At 39.2% G+C, this 18,063-nt stretch overlaps 5 protein-coding genes across 6 annotated transcripts; all 5 read left to right on the forward strand.

Annotated features, from left to right (window-relative positions):
- The first annotated feature begins 11 nt into the window (after positions 1-11).
- Positions 12-1,124, forward strand: LOC115771527 (protein ARV1). Its single transcript, XM_030717265.1, has 4 exons — positions 12-282; positions 344-463; positions 524-656; positions 719-1,124. The coding sequence occupies exons 1-4, from the start codon at positions 181-183 to the stop codon at positions 1,084-1,086; spliced, it is 723 nt and encodes a 240-aa protein (XP_030573125.1). The 5' UTR covers positions 12-180; the 3' UTR covers positions 1,087-1,124.
- Positions 1,125-1,286: 162 nt separating this feature from the next.
- On the forward strand, positions 1,287-7,590 carry LOC115771523 (cyclin-dependent kinase 12). Its single transcript, XM_030717258.1, has 8 exons — positions 1,287-1,612; positions 2,180-2,864; positions 2,922-3,859; positions 4,199-4,370; positions 4,432-5,701; positions 5,776-6,164; positions 6,235-6,708; positions 6,784-7,590. Exons 2-8 carry the CDS (start codon positions 2,650-2,652, stop codon positions 6,941-6,943), a joined length of 3,618 nt encoding a protein of 1,205 aa, XP_030573118.1. The 5' UTR covers positions 1,287-1,612; positions 2,180-2,649; the 3' UTR covers positions 6,944-7,590.
- Positions 7,591-8,447: 857 nt separating this feature from the next.
- Positions 8,448-11,639, forward strand: LOC115771524 (serine/threonine-protein kinase PLK4). The gene is made up of 8 exons (XM_030717259.1): positions 8,448-8,590; positions 8,665-8,900; positions 8,966-9,061; positions 9,121-9,898; positions 9,957-10,449; positions 10,505-11,021; positions 11,082-11,219; positions 11,281-11,639. The coding sequence occupies exons 2-8, from the start codon at positions 8,865-8,867 to the stop codon at positions 11,566-11,568; spliced, it is 2,346 nt and encodes a 781-aa protein (XP_030573119.1). The 5' UTR covers positions 8,448-8,590; positions 8,665-8,864; the 3' UTR covers positions 11,569-11,639.
- Positions 11,640-12,286: 647 nt separating this feature from the next.
- On the forward strand, positions 12,287-15,983 carry LOC115771526 (neuronal membrane glycoprotein M6-a). Of its 2 annotated transcripts, none has more exons than XM_030717264.1 (4): positions 12,287-12,709; positions 14,728-14,887; positions 14,941-15,245; positions 15,315-15,983. In XM_030717264.1, the coding sequence occupies exons 1-4, from the start codon at positions 12,706-12,708 to the stop codon at positions 15,590-15,592; spliced, it is 747 nt and encodes a 248-aa protein (XP_030573124.1). In that variant the 5' UTR covers positions 12,287-12,705; the 3' UTR covers positions 15,593-15,983. The 2 variants fall into 2 exon arrangements, with proteins under 2 accessions (XP_030573124.1, XP_030573123.1); XM_030717263.1 differs by lacking the exon at positions 12,287-12,709 and adding an exon at positions 13,923-14,298.
- A 521-nt stretch (positions 15,984-16,504) lies between these two features.
- On the forward strand, positions 16,505-18,039 carry LOC115771425 (lipoyl synthase, mitochondrial). Its single transcript, XM_030717127.1, has 5 exons — positions 16,505-16,618; positions 16,704-17,036; positions 17,090-17,246; positions 17,302-17,359; positions 17,420-18,039. Exons 1-5 carry the CDS (start codon positions 16,580-16,582, stop codon positions 17,925-17,927), a joined length of 1,095 nt encoding a protein of 364 aa, XP_030572987.1. The 5' UTR covers positions 16,505-16,579; the 3' UTR covers positions 17,928-18,039.
- The last annotated feature ends 24 nt before the right edge of the window (positions 18,040-18,063 follow it).

Consider the following 18,063-nt stretch of genomic DNA (forward strand, 5'->3'; position numbering starts at 1 on the left):
ACAATACAAATATTTTTTTTTTTAGTCTACAGTTTCGTAAACTAAGCTATTGGGCTCGAATTAATTTGTATCGATGTCAACGAATTTGCTCAACTTTCCGAATCAGCTGATTGCTCCGATATTTGTTTTGCTAAAATGTTTTAGGAAAATCAAATTATAAAAATTATTTATTAAAACAATATGACTAGTGACAATGAAAAAAAATACGTTTGCGTCAGCTGCGGGAACCCGGCACGAGAATTGATCAAAAAATACAGTAATACTGTTAAGCCTGCTCACTGTGTAAGTACATACAACAGTAAATTTCATATTTATATTTATGCTGCTGCTAATATTTCAACAGGACAAATGTAATCAGATAACAGATAAATATATAGAGGTTGAAGAATTCATAATCCTAATAGATGCACTTCTTTTGGTTTCCGCTGCGTTCCGACACATGATATGTAATGGAGACTTTAAGGTCTAGTCTCCGGTTCGTTAATACTGAATATTAAATACTAATATTGCATTTTGGTTTCAGCTATATTGGAAGATTTCACTTGTTGTCCTGCTCTTGGAATCGTTTGCTTTGTGTAGACAAAACACAGGAGATGGATTAAATACTGCACTATATGAAAAAGGCTTTTACATGTGCACGCTTCAAAACATTGCAGGTAATATAGCATACAAACATTATTATTTCTATTGTTGCATACATCGAACTTTTCTTTTTCAGAATATCTTTTGATTACGCTACTCTTGATTTTAATTACCGCAATTTTTAATATGCGTCGGCTGCTCAAAGTCGGTCTGCGGACGGTAACATTAATTATTCTAAAAGTGGTGGCCATTTCTAATTTCTCAAAGTTCTTTCTCTTGCCTATATTGGTCTGGAGAAGTAACACGACCGATTTTGGACGTAACCTGCACTATATGTTAGTCACTGGGCATCACCTTTGCTCCTTAATAATGGCTTACAGCGTAGTCGGTATTAGCAACAGTCGTCTCCGCTGGTTTACCATAATATTGGTAATTTGTGCATTTGCTATTAAGGAGTACGTTAGGTATTTAGCAGCATATAAGATGGAGTTGCATATATCTTAATAATAATGCTATTAATTTTAAAAACAAAAATATAGTCGTATTTATGATCCAATATATACTAACAGTTAGGCATTTAAATAAGGGATCAAATGGATCAAAAATATGACAAGTATATTTGGTATTAAGTCAGACTGGTCTCTCTTAGATTGTTTTATCGATATACAGCCCTGGTATTTGCACTTATCGGCCGAGCTCTGTCAATGTCGCATGCAGAATTAATGAGAATTCTTAAAATGCTTATTTTGCTTATTTCTATTATGCAAAATTGAAATTAACTCTGGCGAAAGCATTACTATTATCATAACATGAATAATTTCAATTTGGTAACAAATATCGCGGAGTAAATCAATATCTACGCGTATTATTAAGCACGTAATGTGTGCTCCGATGGTTTAAAAAGCAATCAAACGTGTTATTTAATAATGTAAGACGCAACACAACAAGTGAGTGCGGGTATTACAAGCAACTGTAAAATAAAAACTATAAACCAGGAAAAACTAATGCTGGCCTAATAAAAGGAAAATTGGTAAGTCTATAGAGCAAATAAAATGACCCACATACATACATGCATAAAAATATATGTACATGAATATTATGCATGTATTGACATACACATACGAAGTGATTGCATTCTTGCCGCTCCACAATTATTTGTTAACTTCTGGACACAACCAATTTGTTTTAAAATTTTTAAAAATTCTATCCTTGACATATGTATGTAACTTCATTTGTACAAATAGGCCCATAACATAATAAACGTTGATTTTTAATTGCATTATAAACGAATATGACAGCTCATTCGTGTTACCAATGTGACCGGCTACATGTAGTATTTTTTAAAATATGTATAAAATGTATTTTGTTAAAATTTATACATTAAAGCATTTGCAATGGTAAAATGTGTTACAATATGATTTTAAATTTATATATTTACAAATTGTGAAGAGTAGTGCGAAATTTTCAATTTAAAGTTTTAAAGAGTATGCGTTTTGTTTAAAATGTGCAAGCATTTTGTGCGTAACTATGCCTGGTCACACATAACATATAACCTAAAAAATGACAAGTGACAAATTTCTTTTTTGTTCATTTTAAGCGACTTAAACATAATCAACGGCAATATAAACCATTCTCTGGAGTTTCTCCTATTGTAGTACTTGTATTGGCTTACGCTCTTACGTTTAATAATGGATTTGCCTTAAAGTGGATCTGACGTTTCCGTTTTCACATATGCAACGATGTAAATAATATAAGCAAAAAGTGAAAATTACAAACCAACAGACCGACCGCATTGGTGCACACATATGTACAATATTGTACATACATTTATTATAACTCCGCAAGGCAAAGATCACGTAGAGTGTCAAATCAAATGTCAGCTGCTACATCGGTTGTGTTTGTGAGTTTTGCTGTAAATCTCTGCACAAAGTGCTCAAAACCGCGAAGGACGGAGCACAACATAAACGAATTAATCGTTGAATAAACAGGAAATTTGACTGGGACCGGGAATTTGACTACTGCGAGAGTTGAGTACAGATCGGCTTATATATAAGCTAGTGCGAAAAGATGCATTCCTCATCGGCGGCGTCAAGCGCACTTGTGGAATACTCCGACGTAAGTTCGGAGGATTTCTCGGATCCCGAAGCAGGAGAAATTGATTCGGATGTGGCGTTAACTGGCAGAGCTCCAATATTAACAGCTCCAATTAGAAAACCAGAAAGTCAAGGAAGAATGCAAAATTCGGATGGGGTTTTGCGCGTTACAAAGAGCAATGACTACAGGTAATTATCTATAAAAAGAAAATGCTTAAACAATATTTTATATATTGAGTTTTGTAGGAAAAGACACACTGAAGAGGACGACATGACGTCGATTCTTGCAGTTGGATCGAGATCAAGGCAAGTTTCAGTTGTTGCCAGCAGCGGCAGTAGGCTTAGCATAGCCTCTGTCAATGAGAAACTAAATCATCATCGTGCCGAAGTCACACTGACGCCAGTCAAGAGTTCAAAGGAGGAGCACCTGCAGTGGGACCGTGAGTTGTACATGTCTAGCGATACCATCGATACCGATGAGCTGGAAGCGGAAATGAAACGGCAGAAACGCAAAAAGCTGAAGAAGGATAAGCACAAGCATAAGTCAAAAAAGAAATCCAAGAAGCGCAAGAAGAAGCGAGCGAAGTCATACTCTAGCATTGACTCCTTATCGGACAGCAACCTCAATAATTTGCTGGACAGGCACAGTCGGTATACGCCGCCAACGGCACCAAACCGAGCCAAGAGCGCCGAGCGCACAGTCAGCGCTGCGCTGCCTTCATACACGCCTCACAAAGACAGTCAAAGCAGTCCCATATCAGTGGGCACTCCGCCCGCCCGACGTCCCAATAGCAACAACACCTATTACGGCGAAGCAGCTGTTGCTACACCAGGCACTCCCCTAGGCAGCAGCCTACAGGTAACAGTAACGAACAAAACGACTTCAAACAGTCGACATCGTTCGCCACCGGCACGCGTCGGCGTTGGTGGCAGCAGCCAGCGATATGCCACCTCTCCACGCACTCCTCCACAGTCGCTTAATCACTCACACGCAGTCACTGGTGGCGCTGGTGTTGGTGCTCGAGACTCTCGTAGCTCTCGGTATGTGCAGAGCCCCCTGAAGGATGATTTGAATGCTCACCACCGCTCTGGAAATACGTATGCAGGGCGCTATTCAGGGGGTGGATCCATAGGTGGGCAGGGCAGTAGTCTCGATGCGCGAAAACTAAAGCGCATGTCACCAGGTAAGTGCAGATACTGACTGATGACCTAAACAATATTTAGTTGAATAATTTTTGGACAATTTTTGAGCAAATAAAATGGGAAAAATTAGATCAAAAAAGAAACGAACATCGTGATGAGAGACATAGTTTCTGTTCACAAACTCTTTGGAGAATTTTTGACCTTACATATGCATATGTCTATAAACATGAATTTTTTGAAACAGCTCCTAGTCCGTCCGTCTGCCAGCAGGAAATAGAAACATGATGAAATATTCTGTGGCAAAAACTGCTACCGACTAATTTTTAATAAAAATTAATTTGATTGTTAAGGATCTTAACTTTAAGATTTATATTTTTCAGAGTTGGACCGCTATCATCACCAACCAAGCACACCGCCGCATAAGCGACGAAAGTATAGCGATGGACGAGATGCATCCTTGTCATCGTCAGTGGGTCCATATGAGCACGGCAGGCACCATGCTGTTAAATATGAACGCTACAGCAGAGATCGCTATTCAAGGCGGGTGTCCCGGTAAGGATTTTTTATTCTCTGAAATTGAGAGCATATAGTGACTGTTTACCTATTTAAACAGGAGTCCTAGCGTGCACCGCCTATCGCGCAGTCGCCTGTCTCCGGGCGGAGGAGGGACCACTTCAGGCAACAGTAATATGTACCGACAAAGAAGCAACAGTAGACATAAACACAACAAATATAGCGCACCCCATTCGCCTTCCCCACCGCTGCCAACGAGGTCGTCTTCCAAGCGAGGTTCTGGCAGTGGCATGGGCATCGCCGTTGACCGCTACTCATCGCGTTCACCACGGCCAAGTTCACGCTACTATGAGGCATCGCCGCCATCACCGACGGCCGCTTCAGCGTCGACCTCGCATCATCATCGCCGATCGCCAAGGTCCCATCAGCATCATCGCAACAGCAGCCGAAAACGCTCCCCCAGCTCAGGCAGCAGTCGTAGCTCCCGGTCGCCAACGTCGCGTGATCTAAAGCATAAGCGCGATGAATATATCAAGAAGATAAGCGAGACTAGCTTATTTGCCGAGTTGGTAAAGGATCGCCATAAACGGCAAAAGGCGTTGAAGGAGATAATCGAGCGACAGGAGGAGAACAGCAACAGCAACGGCGCCTTGACTGTCAACGAAAACAGTTCCTCGGTGGATGGAAATACGCCCAACGTTGCCGACAATCGACCAGCATCGTATATGGCATCACAATCGTCCGCTGGTGAAACGCCAAACGGAATTGTTAGCGGCGGTAAGCCAGATTTGGACGTCAACAACATTCCCATGCCAAACAGAGAAAATGATGCACTACAGCTAAATCCGACTGCTGTTGTTAGTGCAGATGTTACTGATGCCTCTCCAAAGGCAGTGGCCATGCCCATTAAAATGAACGCCAATCAAAAACCGAAGAGTCTTACGGCCCTGCCGATGCCACCGGGCATGAGTGCAGCCGATTTAGAAAATGCACCTACGCCATCGCCTCCAGATTTAAGCAAGCAAACAACACCGAAATCAATTAAGAAACTGTCGCCCGATGATAGAAATCTGAATGCCAATGTCAATAAGAGCCTTTTGAATCTGCCAATGCCGCCCGTTATACCGGGCAGTGAGGAGTTGAGCGGTGACGATGATGTCATCGACAGTCCCGAGGACTTTGATACGCCCAGTGGCAACAGCAACAGCATGAATACGAGTTCTAATTCAAATGCAACACAAGCTGCAACGCGTCGACGTCCAGTGATACTCAATCGACGCGACTCACGGAACAATGTGCGGGATTGGGGCGAACGATGTGTGGATGTATTCGAGGTGATTGCACAGATTGGCGAGGGTACATATGGACAGGTAATAAGATGAGAATATCTTACGTTTCTTAACTGACGGATTGCTAATATATGCGTTTATTTCATCAATTGCAGGTGTATAAAGCGCGAGATCATCATACCAACGATATGGTAGCATTAAAGAAGGTGCGTTTGGAGCACGAAAAGGAAGGTTTTCCCATTACGGCTGTGCGCGAAATCAAAATATTAAGACAACTCAATCATCGCAATATTGTGAACCTACATGAAATAGTGACGGATAAGCAGGATGCAGTTGAGTTTCGCAAGGACAAGGGATCCTTCTATCTGGTGTTTGAGTACATGGATCACGATCTCATGGGTCTTCTAGAGTCTAACATGGTTGACTTTAACGAGGAAAACAATGCGTGCATTATGAAACAGCTATTGGATGGCCTCAATTACTGTCACAAAAAGAATTTTCTTCATCGGGATATAAAATGTTCCAACATTTTGATGAATAACAAGTATGCTTAAAGCGACATACCTTGAATTCATTTAATTCCTTTATTTAATTATTATTATTTGTGTTTTCAGGGGAAAAGTTAAATTGGCAGACTTTGGCTTGGCCCGATTGTACAACGCCGAGGACCGTGAGCGTCCTTATACGAACAAAGTCATAACGCTTTGGTATCGCCCGCCGGAACTGCTGCTTGGCGAGGAGCGTTACGGGCCGTCCATAGACGTGTGGTCTTGTGGCTGCATCTTGGGCGAATTGTTCCTGAAGCGCCCGCTATTTCAGGCAAATGCAGAGATGGCGCAACTGGAAACTATATCCAAAATATGTGGTTCCCCGATTCCCGCCGTTTGGCCCAACGTAATTAAGTTGCCGCTTTTTCACACGCTTAAGCAGAAGAAAACGCATCGTCGACGTTTGCGTGAAGATTTTGAATTTATGCCAACATCAGCACTTGATCTGCTCGATAAAATGCTTGACCTAGATCCAGACAAACGCATTACGGCAGAAGATGCCCTCAGATCGCCTTGGCTAAAGAACATCAATCCAGATGAGTGAGTTCAACCGATAAACTCTCTTCCTAATCTTGAAAGCAAATCAAAAACATTTGTTTTTTTCATATTTAACAGAATGCCAATACCACAATTGCCTACATGGCAGGATTGTCATGAGCTTTGGAGCAAGAAACGGCGTCGCCAGCTGCGCGAACAACAAGAATCGCTGCCACCAGGTGTAATTTGCTCAGCTAAGTATCAACAACACGGAGCCACGATGGTGGGGGATGCCTAGCATTTACTCTATGCTTCATATTTTAATGAAGAGGAAGACTATAAACAGCGAGAAGTGGAGTGTGCCTGGTGGCAAAGTTAATACCTAAGTTTGTAACTAATTATATAAATAGTTGGCAGGCAGAATCAGTTCGGGTTGACATGCTGCTCTACCAAAGCACTCTATTCTTTAAGTCATCTCTTAAACAAAGTAACTAAACTAAGATAACATTTAAATAGTGATGAATTGCTACAAAATGAGCATTTCGAATTGACCGGTGTATAATATTGTAATATGTATATACTAATTACTGCTATATATTCAAACAAATAACCTATTGGAACGTCATTTGTTTATAATTTTTTTTATTCTCTAGACTAATAACTTACATACATATTGGCAATAAAAAAAGAGCACGAGAAATAATATAATTAATCAATTCGTATCGAGTTTTGTTCACATCAACTTTTATTCTGTTACAAAATTTGACTATTTAATGCTTTTAGCTATGACGTTAGATTTTACTTTACAACAAATTGGAAAAGAACGCTAAGATTCAAAATAAAAGCGAGGTTTGAAGCAGTTAAAGGTTAGCATTTTACTATTAAATAAATTGTTATATATATACTAACACATATATATATGCAAAATGATAATAAACATGCATAGAATATACATACATAATAACGTTAAAAATAAGTTAGTAGTAATAGTATTATTATTAGCTTAGCAACATACTCATGTTGTCCGTAAAAAGCTATAAATGATTATTTTGTTAGGTATATTTAAATAAAATTGTAAAGTTAATGATGAATTTATCAAGTAAATGTGTACTAAAAAAAAAAACACCCATACAAATATTTTAAAAAGCTTATATTTTTTAAAAACATAAATCAAGCCGGATAAGAATAAATGTGTATAAAAAGTACTATATAATAAAAAAAAACACAAATCTGTGCGAGACTGAAAATACTTGAACACAAAATTGTGCAATTTGAATAATTAAAGTTGTAAAATCATAAATGATGATGATGAATTTCAAAAAAGAAGCACACTAATCTCCGAAAGCGTAAATCAAATGGATCTATTTGGTTTCCAATACATATTTAAATAAGAATGTATCGATCTGCAAATCCGTTTACACGACATAAATATACATGAAATGCATTATTAACACACATGTACGAAATCATATACCATATTTCGGTTTATTTTGAAGAAATGCAATAATCGAACGTAGACAAAGCAATGCTGTGGATTAACGAGTGCCGTATAATCAATGCTACAGTTCTGTAATTAAATGGTAAATGGGTTTGAATAAAGTTGCCTAATGTTTAACGACTCAGCCGGTTTTGTTATAATCGTTTACAAAAAAAAAAAAACAGAGAACTGACAAGAATTATATATATTTTTGAGATGTACATGTAGAAAACCACCTGTTGGTGTGGTCCAGCGCACGATTATCTCGGGATTGATATAAGAAACAAATATATGCGAAATAACAATAAACAAATGTCTTTAGGGTTTGCCAAAGATACGGTGTGTGTGTCTATAGTTCTGAAAATTATTTCCAAATTACAAGTTACTTAATTTTAACGTCGTGTATTCTGTCAATTTCTTATTGACTTGCTGATTATTACGCTCATTCAAAGAAAACCACTCGAAACCGTAAGCTGTTCCTAGCATATATATTTATTTTTAATCCGTATTCCTTGTTTACTCCGATTTGATGCTAACGATAGAAAATGATCCAAATATCGATAACTGCGATAACGATGAAGCAGTATGCTTAGTGCGCTTAGGGGCGCTTGGACTAATTTAACATAGTTTTAGTGTTTTCCAACACTAGCAAGTTGGCGTTCTTCTTTTTAAATGATTTTCGGCTTGTTATTGTTTATATATGAAAATAAGAAAGCAAAGTGCAAGTAAAACAAAGTAAACTATGCTACCATTCCGGAATTATGGAGAAACAATCGATGTAAATATGAATATGAATATAAATATGAATAATACCGTAATTTATACAAATTTATATTTCCTTAGGAGTACGAAGTACAGCACCTGCTGGGTAAAGGAGGCTTCGCTTGTGTTTACAAAGCAAAATGTCTGCGATCGCATCAAAACGTGGCAATTAAAATGGTAAATATGTATGTGCTCCATAAACATAGTATATATACTAACTTTCGATAATCCGGCAGATTGACAAAAAGCTCATACAGGGCTCGGGATTATCGAACCGAGTTAGACAAGAAGTGGAAATTCATTCCCGCCTCAAGCATCCTTCTGTGTTGCAGCTGTATACGTTTTTTCAGGACGCCAATTATGTGTATTTGATTTTGGAACTGGCCGATAATGGTGAACTGCATCGTTATATGAACCAGCAAATGAAGCGTCCATTCACCGAAGAAGAAGCGTCCTCCATTCTGCGGCAGGTAGTGGATGGTCTGTTATACTTGCACTCGCACAACATCATGCATCGGGACATATCGATGTCAAATTTACTGCTTAGCAAGGATATGCACGTCAAAATTGCTGACTTTGGCCTGGCGACACAATTGAAAAGGCCAGATGAACGGCACATGACCATGTGCGGCACTCCAAACTATATATCACCAGAGGTTGTTTCACACCAGTCACACGGCTTGCCAGCGGATCTCTGGAGCGTTGGCTGTATGCTCTACACGCTCCTGGTGGGGCGACCCCCCTTTGACACTGACGCCGTACAGTCAACGCTCAACAAAGTGGTGCACTCCGACTATACGATTCCGAGCCATCTGTCGTATGAGGCACGCGATTTAATCGATAAGCTGTTGAGGAAAAACCCACATGAACGCATCTCACTCGAGCAAGTTCTCAGGCATCCATTCATGGTAAAGGCCGGCGGAAGCGCAATATCGTACACAACGTCCGGCACGTCTGACGGCTATGGTCAAAGTATTGTCAGCGGAGACAGCGGCATCGTCACATTTGCCAGCAGTAAGCAGAAGATTTCAGTATAATATTCGTATATACTATAATCACAATTCATTCCTAGATGATTCGAAGAACTCACGTCGGCTACGTTCGGTTGAACAACAGTCCACGCCGCAGATGATGCCGCAGATCCATGAAGAATATGGTTATTATCAGGAACACCGTCAGCAGTACGCGCCACACGCAGCGTATAGACAGAGTACAGCGGAGACGTTGGACAGCACGGAAATGGACTGGCAGAGAATGGGACAGAATACACAGAAGGCCAATTTTTTGGTACATTCGACGCCAGCAGCGTCTGTGCCTGCAGCGGTCATTCGAAAAGCTGGAAAGCACAATACAGAGCACATTTCCGTGCCCCCTTTAAACACGCTCCGATTGCAGCCAACGCGGTACAAGACAAAAAATGCAATCATGAGCATTGTGGCAAACGGCGAGGTAGTCATCGAGTTTATAAAGAGCAAAAGTAAAATGAATGAAGATCGCATCATTGATATCTGCCGCATATCCGGCGACGGACGCCGCATTATAATTCACCAACCAGATCCTGGGCGGTAAGAAAACAAGCACCCACAGCGTATCGTAATATATATAATTAATTGTTTTCAGAGGGCTGCCCATACGGGAGCAAGCGTCGGAAACCCATTCAAGCGGCACAGATAACGTTTACAACTATGATAATTTGCCCAGCAAGCACTGGAAGAAGTACGTGTACGCTGCGCGATTCGTGGGCTTGGTGAAGAGCAAAACGCCGAAGGTGACGTACTTTAGTACCTTGGCGAAATGCCACCTAATGGAAAACATGGCTGATTTCGAGATGAACTACTTTTCGGGGGCCAAATTGACCAAGTCTCCCAGCGAAGGTATCAAAGTGCTTGATAACCACGGCGTACAGCTTTTGGATCAGTCGAGTTCCGAAGCAAAACGATTGATTGAGCACAGCAATGAATGTTTCGCCCATTGCCTGAGCATTTGCAATGCACTGGAGCTGGCACAAACGGGCAGCAATACTTGTTTTCCCGTCACGATTGGACGACGACCCATTGTAGAGGTGTTGCCCTCACATCGGCCGGAAGGACTTCGGGATACAACAAATTTTGCGTATTCCACACCAAAGTCGCAACAGGTAATTCAACATAATAAGATTCATAAAAGCCCCATTTAATATAACATTTTGCTGTTTCAGGGCTCAATAAACTTTTCCATTAGCACCATCTCATCGATGCGCAGTGGGAGCGATAATATTGGATCCCAGCTGTTGGCAGCCCAGCAAAACGTCCCCATCAAGCGGCTGAACGTACCGGGCGTTGGCACTGCCACAGAGGTGGGTTTTAATCTGTTTGATTAATTAGCGAGATTAACAACTGCTTTGATTTCAATTTCAGCTGTCCCATGGAATTGTGCAAGTTCAATTCCTTGATGGATCAGTCATCTCTGTCATACCTGAGGCACAAGGTGGTGGCATTACATACACGCAGTCAAACGGCGTCTCTACCCACTTTCCCGACCATGACGACCTACCATTATCGGTAAGGGATCGACTCTCGCAGCTGCCTCAGGTGCAGATGAAATTGAGGTGTGCTCCTCTGATCAGTAGCAAAAAGTTTGACTGCAATGCCATGAACGCCAAGTCGACGGCGTCTGCGCCTTGGTACAATCGTATGCTAATCTAAATGGCCTAAAACATTTTTTTTTTTTAAGAAAAAAGTAAAATTGATTTTGTATTTTAAGGTAGCTTTCATGTTTTATATGAATATATTTTATATCTATTACATTGATAGCAGGATGCTATATATTTTGATATACATATGTTACTGAAAATTGGTGCACTTTGCTTTCCTTTTCAGTTTCCGTCCGAGACGGAGACCTATGTATATATAACAACAGATTTTGCAATATGTAAACAACATATTTTAACTAGAATCGATTGTTTTTGTAATTTGACGTTAGGAAATTTCCAAATTAAATAATTTCTAAGAGTTCACTACATCTAATAAAAATTAAAGTTATGTTACTTATGAAGATAGTGTAAAATACAACTAAATTGACATCTGAATCAAAATGTTTGAAAATCGCATAGAAAGGCGAGCTAAAATGTATGTCTGTTTTAAATGTTTTTTTCTACTATAACATACAAAAACCAACCTCTGTGCTACTAAAACTGTAAGTCTTAAAGCATCTACAATTGCTATAATATAATTAATATGCATTGTTTATTTCACTCATTTGTAATGAAACGGAACAAATTACCTGTTCACTAGTTTAAAAATATCGCTAGTTATAAGTACGCATAACTATCGATATAGAACTCGGAAAATCGATATAATTTTAACATCACTAGTATTTTTGGTAGATACAAACGAGTTTAGTGTTTTTGTCAGTGCTGAACAGTTTGGTTTAAGTTTGTTTTATTTTAATTCTGAGCTTACTAGCACAGTGAATAAATGTGTGCGCGGAAATTAGCAAAGTTGATCATAAAATTCAAATGAATTATCATATACGAATTGCAACATATAAAACCAAATTATTATTTAGTGATTGGCAAGCCTCTTTTTGTTAAGTCGCGCACAGTCTGGCCCACAGCTCAGAAACTGGTTTGAGTTGACTGCGTTCGTGCGTACAAACACTTCCATACACATTCATTCAGCCACACACACACATACTTAAAGTCACCATGTTCGTATACATGTAAACAAAATAACCGTAAACAACATAGTACCAAACCCGCGCACTCCTGCTTAATACCATAAAACTGCTTGTGAAATACATATATATTGCTTGATTTTATTTAAAAAAACAAATCATACAAAATGCGTAAGTTTTATTTTATTATTAATTTCGTTACATTTTTTAAGTGACCTACTTAGTTTAAAAAAATAATTGACATAATTCCGTTAGCATATTTATTAAGGTATGCAAGCTTACAATAAGACTGCTCGCCCTGGCAATGTCCTGAATTTTGTACTCTTTTACATATGCATATACATAATTGAATGTATGTGTGTACACACTTTTTGTTTATTTTATCCCTTACATGGAATAATTTATTAACATTTCTGAGTGCACACTGATCATTCGATTTGGTAGATTCGTAGAGCTTTAATGTGGTATTCTCCTGTAAAACGCGAAAGCGTTTCAAACTGTAAAATTGGGAAGAGTTTCGAAAAAGTTAAAATTTATTTGATCTTTTGTTCTTAGTGTCTCTTATAGTCACATAGCCGAGATTAAAATCTATATTAATCGATTTGAGTAAATATGAAGCCCCCCCATGCAATTGAGAAACAATCCTAAATTCCTGAAATTTAAAGTACAATGCACACACTTCTATTTCTGTGAACATTTTTAATATATTTTTAACTTCCACTTCGATCTTTCTAGTAAAACTCTGATAACATTTTATTCCTTTAATTAGTTAAATAATATTTTACACCCAAGCCAAGCTTGTTAAATATTAAAATGCGTTAAACTATGGAACATCTTTAATGATCCATCTCGTATCTTGGAAGTTAAGGATGTTTTGAAGCATTAAGTATTTCTAAGTCAGTCCCCATCTGATCTCTAGATCAGCTTCATTCCATCCAATTACATATTACATATGCATGTGCACATGTGTGTATGTATGTGTGTCATTAAGTGTACGTGACCTCTTAATTAACTACTTCAGTTGAATAAGAAGAGAGTGTAATGTTTTCGAGTTCGAATGACCATTGTCAATAGCAGTTGGACAACAGCGCTGTTGCTCTCCATAATGTGAACAGAGAGAGAAACTGATAAACGGTTCTTGGTGCTCGCTGAGCAAACAAACTGGCTCCAACCGCACCTCAGTTACAACAACAACCAGCGATAATTTGCTCAGCACGAAAACGAAATTCGTTCTCACACAGAGGCGGTCAGCTGCGAGCACGAGCATGAGAACAGAATCGGAGTCGTAATGAACTAGCTGCTATCTCGATTAACGCTCAGTGAGAAGGGCTCACTAGATACATACAAGTAGTAGCATACGCAGGCTAGGAGCAAAGCTTCAGTCTGACTGTTTTCGGTGACGTCGAAAAGTGAGTGTGTGTGATTCAGAATTTGTGCAAGTTTCGTTGAAAAAACATGCAGTGCGCGCGTAGAGAGCGTTAAACATTGTTCATTTTCGGCAGCTGTTCATATCAAGTGTACCCACTAAAAAGGCTTCGATTCAATAGATATTCCGCTGTGCAATATGTCCGGTAAAGGGAATAACAATAATCGCGATCGCATACGAGATCCACGCGAAGAGATTCTGCTCGAAACCAACTTTGAAGATGATGGCGGGGTGCTAACACGCGCCTACAATAATAATCCCTATCAGAATCGGCGGCACAGCGCATACCAGTCGGACCGCTCCTTGGACAGGTACACTGAACGCGGTGGCGAAGGTAGGACGACTGTGAATCTATATGTACATTTATTACAAAGCACATAACGGCATAACGGCGCACAATTGTTCGTATTTGTCCACCATTCAGATTCGTGCGCTTTATCACAGTACCTTGTTCTTATCTTGTCTTTGTATTTGTGTGTATGTACATACATACATACATATATATGTTATGTTATGTACATATGTTACTTTGCACCTTCGTCACTCTGTTACAAAAATATGTGCAACTGATATGTTTATAGTTCGTAATATATTTGTTTTTTAAACAAGAATTTGCCATTGATCCGAAATAAAAAACTAAAATATTTGTTTAACTTCTTCTGATCACATAAATATTATAAAACTCATTAAAATTGGAAAATTAATTCTAAATGTATTTATTTATTTTTTTAAAATTTAATTTAATGATTGTCAATCCTTTCAGCCGAGTGTTGTCAGTCATGTATGGCACGCATACCCTATGCAACGCTAATAGCGACACTTATGTGCCTGCTTGGGGTTGGCATCTTCTGCGGCACAATGTATCGAGGTGCTTCGCTGACGGTTATCATGATGGATCAGGTGTTTCACCTGCGTCTGATATGGTGAGTCCTGTGCATTAGTTGAATAAATGTTACAACATTCATATGTATTTCAGGATCGAGGCTGTGCAGATGATATTTGTCATAATTGCCGCTGGCATGGCTGCTCTTGGATTTATGATTCTATTTGTGGGCTTTCTAGCAACGGGTGCGACACGCTATAAAGTTTACCGCGCGTGGCGATCACGCGTCGGCGGTCGCATCTCCTGCGCCGTGCTCATGGGCATTACGTATATGCTTAACTTCGTGTGGACGCTCATTTTATGCTTCTTGGTTATAGTGACGTTCATTTACACCATGTTCTGGAACATGTGCTCAAGTGTGGAGCACTCTTTAAGCTGTATTGATTTGACACAATTTCGTAAGCGAACCATACTCACTTCAGGCACATTACAAAAATATATACAAATTAAAATTTGTTCTCTTGTAGATTTCATGTTTCCGCCAAACACCAAGCTTGAGGACATGAAGGTCTGCGAAAAGTATGAGATCAAGGCATTCTGCAAGGATGGCGTTGAGAACGCTGAAGTCATGTTTATTCTGGCCACGCTGTCGACGCTTTTGGTCATTCTCAGTCTTGTGCACTATTTAATGTGTCTTTCGGCCAATTACGCGCACATTCGTGACCATGAAAAGTTCCAGGAGCTGCAGGAGATACAAAATCTCAACGAACTGGAGTATAGCGCCACTTCCAAGGATCGCTTCTAGGATTTATTTAGAACTATTCAATTTGAGCTTCATTAATAATATGAAACAAATTGGCACAATGAAGCACAATGACACAGTAATGCAACGAAATTTAGCTGTAGCGTTAAAACTTTGTTTTTTGATCATATGCATATTCCAATTTATGTATTAGATATTGGGTAATTTATTGTTCTTTATTTTAATATAACTTTAGGCCAGTAACAAAACAAATTGTACACACAGAATTGTATACTTTTAAGCAATAACGGGTTTACTTGTACCCCACCGTAAAACATTCCAAATTTAAGTGTTCATTACATCAATAGAGTCTACTTAACAATCTTATGTCCAAATGTTGGTTCACTTGACGTAAACGCATATTTGAACCAAAGTATATATTTTCCGTCCACAAGTTCTTGTTTTTAATTGGCTGAACTTTATTTTATTTACCTTGCGGTTTTATACAGTTCATATAACTATTATAAGATCATTCAAATATATTTGTACATGTTTACGTACATATGCTTATTCATACTTATATATTTACATTATTAACATATGTATATAACTACATACAAATAAAGCATTTTTAATTATTTACGCCTGATCTAGCAATAATATAAACATAACTGTGTCTAAAGTCAATTGTGTTACAGATATTTAAAATTTGCGGGCAAACTCGTCAAAAACAATATATAAAGAGGTGAATTTATTGCACTATCGATAACTTAAAAAGCATTCAATTGGAGCCCTAAATATGGTAAAACGATTGAATTTGTCCGCTTTGTTTGTTTACTAAGATACAAAGTAACACAATTTTAAATGGACTTATTTTTTTTACCTAAATTGTATTGCATCTAACTATTCCGATTGCAAATACAGTGCCAGCTGTTCAGTTCGATAGTTCCAAATATATCGATAGTAATCGATTGCTAGTGAGCTCTTTAGCGTATATTTATTTCGTAAGATTTTAATAAATAATATGCAAAAACGTTAAAAATTATAATTATGTTGCGAAAACTCAATTCACCAACAACTATTTTCGTGGCAAGTAGTTTTAGAATAGTTTACCTATTATTATATTGTTATTTGGAATATATTTGTAAATTGTGACGTTTGCTTTGTTTTGCAGCGAGCAGCATCGGCACGCGTCGAAAAGTTGGAAGAAATCCGAGAACGTTTGTCTAAAGGTCCAAATTTTCAAGATTTTATACAAAATTCGGACAGTATTAAAGATGACTGGGAGAATTACGAGGGCAAGTTGCGTCGTGAAAAAGGAGAGAATCAAACCTTGCGCCTTCCTCCATGGCTAAAAACGACAATTCCAATGGGCAAGAATTATGCTAAGATTAAATCCCAGTTGCGAGACCTCAAGCTGTCCACTGTGTGCGAAGAGGCGCGATGTCCGAACATTGGCGAGTGCTGGGGCGGCGGCGAGCATGGCACACAGACAGCCACAATTATGGTATGACCTCTGACATTTGCTGATAGCGTAACGCTTTCTATTGATTACAACAGCTCATGGGAGACACTTGCACACGAGGCTGTCGATTCTGCTCGGTGAAAACGGCGCGTATCCCACCGCCTTTAGATGTGAACGAACCTGTGAACACCGCCAAGGCCATTTCGTCTTGGGGCCTGGATTATATAGTCTTAACATCCGTGGATCGTGATGGTATGTTTCAACTTTCCAAGCACTAAAAACAATTCTAAATGGAGTCTACCTGCAGATTTGCCGGACGGTGGCTCCAAACATATTGCAGAGACGGTGCGTGAAATTAAGGCACGGTGAGTAAAGTTGAATGTCGATAACATTTGAAATGCTGTCTCAATCCGTTTGTTTTTCAGAAACTCAAATATATTTGTAGAGTGCCTGGTGCCCGACTTCCGCGGAGATTTGGAGTGTGTGAAGACAATTGCAACTTGCGGGCTCGACGTGTATGCACATAATATTGAAACTGTTGAGAAGCTGACCCCATTCGTACGAGATCGCCGCGCCCATTATAGACAGACACTACAAGTACTGCGCGAAGCCAAGGGCTTTAATCCGAATCTCATAACCAAAAGTTCCATTATGCTGGGCCTGGGCGAAACGGATGCAGAAGTTGAGCAGACCATGCTGGATTTGCGAGAGGCTGGCGTTGAATGCCTAACCTTGGGCCAGTACATGCAGCCCACAAAGAGGCACCTTAAGGTTATCGAGTATGTTACGCCTGAAAAATTCAAGCATTGGGAAGTGCGAGGAAATGAGCTTGGCTTTCTCTACACTGCCAGTGGACCACTTGTGCGAAGCTCTTACAAAGCTGGAGAGTTCTTTATTACGAGTATATTGGCGAATAGAAGGAAGTCAGTTTGATTGAGACACATTTGAATGAATTCAAATTTATTTGCTTGTATATTCGGTAATTGCTAATAAATCGTTATATATGTATCTTGTTAATGACCTAAGGGTATACACATTTTATGTTAAATATAGTTAGAAAGACAATTCT

Source organism: Drosophila novamexicana, unplaced genomic scaffold (genome assembly GCF_003285875.2).
Source record: "Drosophila novamexicana strain 15010-1031.04,08,12 unplaced genomic scaffold, DnovRS2.1 tig00000072-arrow-arrow-pilon, whole genome shotgun sequence".
In the NCBI taxonomy this organism is placed as follows: Eukaryota; Metazoa; Arthropoda; class Insecta; order Diptera; family Drosophilidae; genus Drosophila; species Drosophila novamexicana.